This window comes from Sebastes fasciatus, chromosome 2 (assembly GCF_043250625.1).
Source record: "Sebastes fasciatus isolate fSebFas1 chromosome 2, fSebFas1.pri, whole genome shotgun sequence".
NCBI lineage: Eukaryota > Metazoa > Chordata > Actinopteri > Perciformes > Sebastidae > Sebastes > Sebastes fasciatus.
In genome coordinates this window covers 1226679-1235207 of record NC_133796.1, presented here as the reverse complement: position 1 = coordinate 1235207, position 8529 = coordinate 1226679, and the positions used below count along the sequence as shown (strand labels likewise).

The 8529-nt window shown below is 46.2% G+C and overlaps 1 protein-coding gene across 1 annotated transcript; it reads right to left on the bottom strand.

Moving 5' to 3' along the window:
• Nucleotides 1-4259: 4259 nt before the first annotated feature.
• On the bottom strand, nt 4260-8317 carry LOC141761854 (calcium and integrin-binding family member 2-like). The gene is made up of 6 exons (XM_074625495.1): nt 7947-8317; nt 7627-7661; nt 7028-7139; nt 6730-6877; nt 5778-5973; nt 4260-5015 (listed from the first exon to the last, which is right to left on the bottom strand). Exons 1-6 carry the CDS (start codon nt 7995-7997, stop codon nt 4994-4996), a joined length of 564 nt encoding a protein of 187 aa, XP_074481596.1. The 5' UTR covers nt 7998-8317; the 3' UTR covers nt 4260-4993.
• Between the last annotated feature and the right edge of the window lie 212 nt (nt 8318-8529).

The window sequence follows — 8529 nt, the reverse complement described above, 5'->3', positions numbered from 1 at the left end:
ACTATCTTCTAAAATAATTACTGAATTATTTCCTATTTTCCTGTTTACATATTAAACATGTTGTTTTGATATCATTATTTATTAATTTAACTTGTGTGGGTCCTTTTTTACCTATTTTTAATTTCCGTTACTAATATTACTGATATTGATGATAATAGTATTATAATGTTATGTCAGGTATAACATACATGTATATTGAGTATTGATCTTGTGTCCTGCAGAGCTTGTTTTCATAGATCTCTGATGAGCTGCAGCTGGTGTCCTGTGATTGGACCATTTGAAGAGATTGCTGCCTGCTGATTGGATGAGCTGATGTCGACCTTCAATTAGAACCCTGGTTAACGACAACCGGCCTCATTAACATGAAGCTGAGCCACAGACTCTCCACCACCGTCAGGGAGTCCTTCTGTTAACAGGTTATCACTTCACGTATATATAAACATATATATATATATATATATATGTATATATATACACACTGATGGTTAAAGAGATTCAGAACATCAGAGAACTGGAGCAGCTGGTTCAGCTCCAGACAGAACCAGGACTTTTCCTGAATGTGCCTCCATGTCTGCTGAACCAGATAGAAAGCTGCAGAAGAAGAACGGGCTCAGACTTCCTGTCTGTCTTTATATAAACACGGAGCCGAGGAGAGTGGCTGAGATTAGATTGATGTGTAACTGAAGCTGAGGATCCATCGACGCCTCTCAGCAGGAAACCCATCGATCGGCCCGAAGTGACGGAAACATGAGACGTTATTCTGAGAGACAGAAACACTTTAACGGGCGTCAACTCTGCAGCTCAGACACCAAACCACCACAACACCAAAACACCACACCACCAGACACCAAACTACCAGACACCAAAACACCAAACCACCAGACACCAAAACACCAAACCACCACAACACCAAAACACCAAACCATCAGACACCAAAACACCAAACCATCAGACACCAAAACACCAAAACACCAAACCATCAGACACCAAAACACCAAAACACCAGACACCAAAACACCAAACCATCAGACACCAAAACACCAGACACCAAAACACCAAACCATCAGACACCAAAACACCAAACCATCAGACACCAAACCATCAAACATCAGACACCAAACTATCAGACACCAAACCATCAGACACCAAACCATCAAACATCAGACACCAAACTATCAGACACCAAACCATCGGACACCAAAACACGAGACACCAAACCCTCAGACACCAAAACACCAGACACCAAAACACCAAAACACCAGACACCAAACCATCAGACACCAAACCATCAAACCATTAGACACCAAACCATCAAACATCAGACACCAAACTATCAGACACCAAACCATCGGACACCAAAACACCAGACACCAAACCCTCAGACACCAAAACACCAAAACACCAGACACCAAACCATCAGACACCAAACCATCAGACACCAAACCATCAGACACCAAAACACCAGACACCAAAACACCAAAACACCAGACACCAAACCATCAGACACCAAACCATCAGACAGCAAACCATCAGACACCAAAACACAAGACACCAAACCATCAGACACCAAAACACCAGACCATCAGACACCAAAACACCAAACCACCACAACACCAAAACACCAAACCATCAGACACCAAAACACCAAACCATCAGACACCAAAACACCAAAACACCAAACCATCAGACACCAAAACACCAAAACACCAGACACCAAAACACCAAACCATCAGACACCAAAACACCAGACACCAAAACACCAAACCATCAGACACCAAAACACCAAACCATCAGACACCAAACCATCAAACATCAGACACCAAACTATCAGACACCAAACCATCAGACACCAAAACACCAAACCATCAGACACCAAACCATCAAACATCAGACACCAAACTATCAGACACCAAACCATCAGACACCAAACCATCAAACATCAGACACCAAACTATCAGACACCAAACCATCGGACACCAAAACACGAGACACCAAACCCTCAGACACCAAAACACCAGACACCAAAACACCAAAACACCAGACACCAAACCATCAGACACCAAACCATCAAACCATTAGACACCAAACCATCAAACATCAGACACCAAACTATCAGACACCAAACCATCGGACACCAAAACACCAGACACCAAACCCTCAGACACCAAAACACCAAAACACCAGACACCAAACCATCAGACACCAAACCATCAGACACCAAACCATCAGACACCAAAACACCAGACACCAAAACACCAAAACACCAGACACCAAACCATCAGACACCAAACCATCAGACAGCAAACCATCAGACACCAAAACACAAGACACCAAACCATCAGACACCAAAACACCAGACCATCAGACACCAAACAATCAGAAATCAAAACACCAAACATTCAGACACCAAACCATCAGACACCAAAACACCAGACACCAAACCATCAGACATCAAACCATCAGACACCAAAACACCAGACTCCAAACCATCAGACACCAAACCATCAGACACCAAAACACCAAACCATCAGACACCAAAACACCAGACACCAAAACACCAAACCATCAGACACCAAAACACCAGACACCAAAACACAAAACCAGGGCGGCAGCAGCTCAGTCCGTGAGGACTTGGCTTGGGAACCGGAGGGTTGCTGGTTCAAGTCCCCGCATGGACCAAGTATGGCCTGTGAACTGGTAGCTGGAGAGGTGCCAGTTCGAGATGCCCTTGAGCAAAACACCGGAGCCCCGAACTGCTCCTGATACCAGGACGGGTTAAATACCGAGATGCTGTTCTGTGAACAAAAGCAATGTGTGACAATAAAAAGCTGATTTACATTCACAAACCATCAGATTGATATGATGACTGTATGGAGTACGGTGGGTTCTATGGTGGAACCACAACCGTCTGTAGTGTTCTCTACCTGTAGACGTCGTTCTCAGATAGAGAATACTGAAGTATTGATTGATGTGCTGATCAGTAGTGGTTGATACCTCCCTCCCTCCGGTGAACTCAACAGGCTGTGATCCGGCAGATGAAGGCCGATGTGCTGAGGCAGCAGGAACACAATGTCGTCACCACAGTTGGCTGCTCAGAATAATCAGGATGAATGTACCGCTGCTGGTTCAGTGCTGCAGCGCCGAGTCTGCACCTGAACTGAACCACCTCTGAATAGCAGCCTGAGACCCAAACCCTGAAACCTGAACCCTGAACCCTGAAACATGAAACCCCGAATTTCCCTTCTTCTTCGTGACGCTCAGTACGACTTTCAACAACGTCTTTTTCGTGCGTTTTCCTACTAATGTCCAGCAACACGTGACACGTGTTTCCGCTCCAGTCCTTTCAAAATAAAACTCCCTAGTTAGGTTTAGTTAAAGATGTTGGTTCGGGTTAAAATTATTCCAGAAGTTCTGTAACTGAAGTACAGAAGTTACAAATAAATCAACGTTGACTTCTGGCCTCACACGAGGCACCATTAGTGGTCTCCTGGTGACAGTCTACACGGCGTCACTCCCTATACCTTCCGGTTCACGCCACTTCCGGTGTTATTTGAACCCAAACCACCTTCTTTTCCTACAACCTAGCCAAGTCGATCTTTTCTTAAACCTAACTAAGTAGTTTCCTGTGAAGATAGAAGTTTATTTTGAAAGGACTGTATGATGTAAATGCAAAAATGAATGAATCAATAACCGATATCATAAGAACCGTTGTATGAGGATGAGGGGTTTACAGTGGAGTTAGTTGAAAGCCCGGTGTGTCTCATACAGACACTAAAGGGTGCGTCGGAATCATGACCAAACATTGGTATTTGACGAGATGGGAGAACTCTTGAGAACGGGTCACAGGCGCTTGCCGTCTGAGGTGGGATCCCGGCCCCGCGGAGTCGGGCGCACAACCGGCCCGTCTCGCCCGCACCGTCGGGGGGGTGGAGCACGAGGACCCGAAAGATGGTGACGAGAGGTTAACGTCTCGGTGCCGTAAAGTCGTATCGGAGCCGTTTTGCGAGTACGAGTACATGAGCACAGTATCGGATACTGGTATTGGTATCGGTGCGTCCCTAGTGGAAGGCCATAGTTTGGACAAAGTTGATCCTATATTCATGGAATTTGGTCGGAACATCCTGCTGATGACAGAGACACATTAAGGAAAGCTTTGAGATCAGTGTTTGTGTTGTTTTGGTGAGATGAACTCATGTTTTGGTGTAACGTTACCGGACAGACCTGAAACCTGGATCTCTGAGAAGAAGCTTCACGAGGCATCGAGCAGCAACAGGAGAATCTTTTATTTTGATTCTAGCCAGAAAAACGACTGAAAGCTGTTCTATCGGCAGGAGAGAGGTTAGATCAGGTGAGATGACAGAGAGCCCTTCCATCAACTGAACTACAGTTTACTATGATTGTCATTATGCACCAGAACGTGTCACGATACCAGGAGAACAAACCAACCACAGCTAGAAGCAATTTACAACATGCACGTCATGGAGAAAGATTGCATAGCTCTTCACTGTTTTGCCCTTTAAACTGTGCTTTGTTTTTAAAGATCCCAGTCGGTTGGATGAGGCCTTCCTGCAAAGCACTGAAGTCAGAAAAGCCCTGTGTCCTCTGCAGCGTCTCCAAAAGTGTCCGGCGGAGACATCACAGCTGCTGCAGAGACGCTCTCTTGGTATAAAATTAGCCCCGTCTTGGTTTGTCGCTCCTCGTCTGTTTATAACTCGCTACAGAGGAAGAGTTCATGCAGTAACAACTCTTTGTCTTTGAGATGCTAAGTTGGCAGAAAACGCCTGTGCTTCGCTTCGGTGAGTCCAGACCAGACTCGGGTCGGGTCTCAGGTTCTGCTGGAGAAGAAGAAGAAGAAGAAGAAGAAGACTCTCCTCCGCCGGCGGTAGAAAGGACAGGCACTGAGTCGAGGTGGGTCTGAGGTCCGGGTGGGAGGGTGAAGACCGGCAGGATCGGGAAGCGGAGTCGGAGTGAGACGTCTGTCCTCTGCAGGATCTCATATTCGTACGTGGAAGTTACTGAAGACAGAAACATAAAAACATGTTTTACCTGTTGAAGACACGTTTACTAACCGTGGTATTAGTACTCGGAAGTAACCGTGGTATTAGTACTCGGAAGTAACCGTAGTATTAGTACTCGGAAGTAACCGTGGTATTAGTACTCGGAAGTAACCGTAGTATTAGTACTCGGAAGTAACCGTGGTATTAGTACTCGGAAGTAACCGTAGTATTAGTACTCGGAAGTAACCGTGGTATTAGTACTCGGAAGTAACCGTAGTATTAGTACTCGGAAGTAACCGTGGTATTAGTACTCGGAAGTAACCGTGGTATTAGTACTCGGAAGTAACCGTGGTATTAGTACTCGGAAGTAACCGTGGTATTAGTACTCGGAAGTAACCGTGGTATTAGTACTCGGAAGTAACCGTGGTATTAGTACTCGGAAGTAACCGTGGTATTAGTACTCGGAAGTAACCGTGGTATTAGTACTCGGAAGTAACCGTAGTATTAGTACTCGGAAGTAACCGTGGTATTAGTACTCGGAAGTAACCGTGGTATTAGTACTCGGAAGTAACCGTAGTATTAGTACTCCGAAGTAACCGTGGTATTAGTACTCGGAAGTAACCGTGGTATTAGTACTCGGAAGTAACCGTGGTATTAGTACTCGGAAGTAACCGTGGTATTAGTACTCGGAAGTAACCGTGGTATTAGTACTCGGAAGTAACCGTGGTATTAGTACTCGGAAGTAACCGTGGTATTAGTACTCGGAAGCGGCTGCGGTACCTCAGGAAGTCGGGCGCCTTGGAGACCATGTTCTCGAAGTCGGAGAAGGAGAGCTTGCTGTCGCCGTCGAGGTCGGCCTCCTCGATGGATTTGTCACAGACCAGCGTGACCTCCTCGGGGGTCAGCTCTCCTTTGGTCAGCTTGTTCAGGGTCTTCCTCAGGTCCTCCTTACAGATGAAGCTGTCCCTGTTAAAGTCTGGACCAGAACCAGAACCAGAACCAGAACGTTAGAGAGGAACCTGCTGAGGAACGTCTGACAGACAGATCACATCAGTGCTGATAATATTAGCATCCTAACGCACTCAGTGTCCACTTTATTAGGTACACCTACAGTCTGATCCAGACCAGTACACCAGCTCTGCCCCGCATCCTCCATTAATGAAGATTAGAATGTTTATGTTATACTACAACAACCCATAAAGTTCTGATCCAGCTGGCCCTGATCCAGGACTCTGATCCAGCTAATCCTGATCCAGGACACTGACCCAGGACCCTGACCAAGTTAACCCTGATCCAGGACCCTGACCAAGTTAACCCTAATCCAGGACCCTGATCCAGCTAACCCTGATCCAAGACCCTGATCCAGCTAACCCAGAGCCAGGACCCGGACCTTTCTAGCCCTGATCCAGGACCTTGAACTACTTTTCAAACGCTGAGAAGATTTCCTTTTCAACACTCTTCCCATGTTACCCCACAGAACCACGAGTGAGTCCTGACCTGAGGACCACCATCTGGACCACCATGTGGACCAACATCTAGATCACCATCTGGACCAACATCTAGACCACCATCTAGACCACCATGTGGACCACCATCTGGACCATAATATGGACCAACATCTGGACCAACATGTGGACTAACATCTAGACCACCATCTGGACCACCATCTAGACCAGCATCTGGTCCACCATCTGGACCACCATCTGGACCACCGTCTGGTCCAGCATCTTACCGTAGATCTTGAAGGCGTAGATGGTCTTGAGCTCTCTGGGTGAAGTTTCACAGAGTGCAGAAAACAGGTCGACGAAGTCGTTGAAGCTGAGGTTCCCCCGTCCGTCCTCGGAGAACGTCTCCACGATTCTGTCTCTGAACGGGTTCTCCTGTCAGGACACAACAAATCACAACAATCACACTTACCTCGTGATAATATAAAATATACACACCAAAGAAACTGCTAACTCATTCATTGATTCATGTTTCCAGGTTGGATGTGATGAGGTGATGAGGACTGCTGGTAATCGGCGTTCTACCTTCAGCTCCGGCATGGTGACGATGAGGCTGTGAGGAACCTTGATGTCGGGGCTGTTGGTGTAATCCAGCGGCACTAAATGAGGCGCCAGCTCACGATATCTGCCGTGTAACCTGCAACACAGCGGGGTGGTTATCGGGGTGGGGGGGGTGGTCATGTGACAGGAAGCTCTGAAACGTCTCAACTACTGTGGGACGGACGGAGACGAGATGTGGTTCATCGTTCATGTTCCCCTCAGGATGAATCATATTCATAATAATCATCACATGACAGGTTTGTGAAGCGGGCGTGGCTCCGTGAGGATCGTGTCCTTTCATTCACTGAGTTCTGACGGTTTAATACCGCCGGCTTCTTCTTTATTTGATTATTGGTTATTTTGACATAAATGCTTCTTTTTCTATTTTAATTGAAGAATAAGAATCAAGCAGATTTTCAGAGTTTCTCTTTAAAGCATCTAAAGTGTGGAACGTTCCTCTCCGGCCTGCAGGCAGCGGAACCTACACAGCTGCTTATTCTATTAGAGATATATAGATTCATACCCCCCCCCCCCCTCCCCCCGGCTCCATCATGGTGATGAAGGTGTTTTGCCGGTAAACTCACCGCAGGATCTCTTTCCTGGTGAAGAAGGTGCAGTCCTGTAAACAAACACAGTCACACAGTCACAGAGATGCTGCTGCTGGAGCTCAGAGAGGATCTGCTTTCACAGCATCTTCATCATCAGCATCATCATCATCATCATCACGTACAGCAGGATGCAGAGGGCTCAGCCAATCAGAGGCCTGCTCTATTCTACCTCCTCTTCACCTTAATTAAGATGATGGATCTCTGAATGTTGTTATATTATTATTATATATACACTATATATTATTATTATTATTATTATTATTATTATTATTATTATGAATGAACAGATGTTGGACCTGAAACGCCTCCAGCTGCTCGTCGGTGAAGGTTGTCTGCTTGTTGCCCATCCTGCTCGGCTGCCTCTCCCATCACACAGCTGCATCACACTGGAGGCTCTCTGGTCCGCTCACATCCATTCAGAACCACATCTTCATCATCATCATCTTCATCATCATCAGCATCATCATCATCTTCATCATCTTATTCATCATCATCATGGTCCGGTCCAGCAGCTGGTCCACATCCACACACTCCGGGTCCAGGTCCAGGTCTCAGCCTCCGTTTCAGCTGCAGAGGAAGAGGAGGATGAGGTGATGATGATGATGATGCGGGTACCAGCGTGCTGCCTTCAGGGGTGGCTCGGAAAACCCAGCTTCCATTGAGTTGAGTTGCAGATGGTTTTATATGAAAGAGTGTCCTGGAAGTCCATCTGTGTTAAAATATAACGAATCACTAAAACATAAAAATAAAGAACAAAACATTCTGTAGTTCAACATCAGCTCATATTTATGTTTAAACTGTGAGATTTACCTGAAAACTCTGATTAATCCGACTGAGAGCTGAATAATACAGAAGCACCTGAACACACCAGTCTGCCAG

What these genes read in the sequence shown, in the direction of transcription:
- LOC141761854 (XM_074625495.1), bottom strand. Translation starts at nt 7,997, where the DNA reads ATGGGCAACAAGCAGACAACCTTCACCGACGAGCAGCTGGAGGCGTTT. An exon ending in ACCAGGAAAGAGATCCTGCG is followed by an intron (nt 7,140 to 7,626) that starts GTGAGTTTACCG and finishes GCTGTGTTGCAG; the next exon opens with GTTACACGGCAGATATCGTG. An exon ending in AAGGCGCCCGACTTCCTGAG is followed by an intron (nt 5,016 to 5,777) that starts GTACCGCAGCCG and finishes TTCTGTCTTCAG; the next exon opens with TAACTTCCACGTACGAATAT.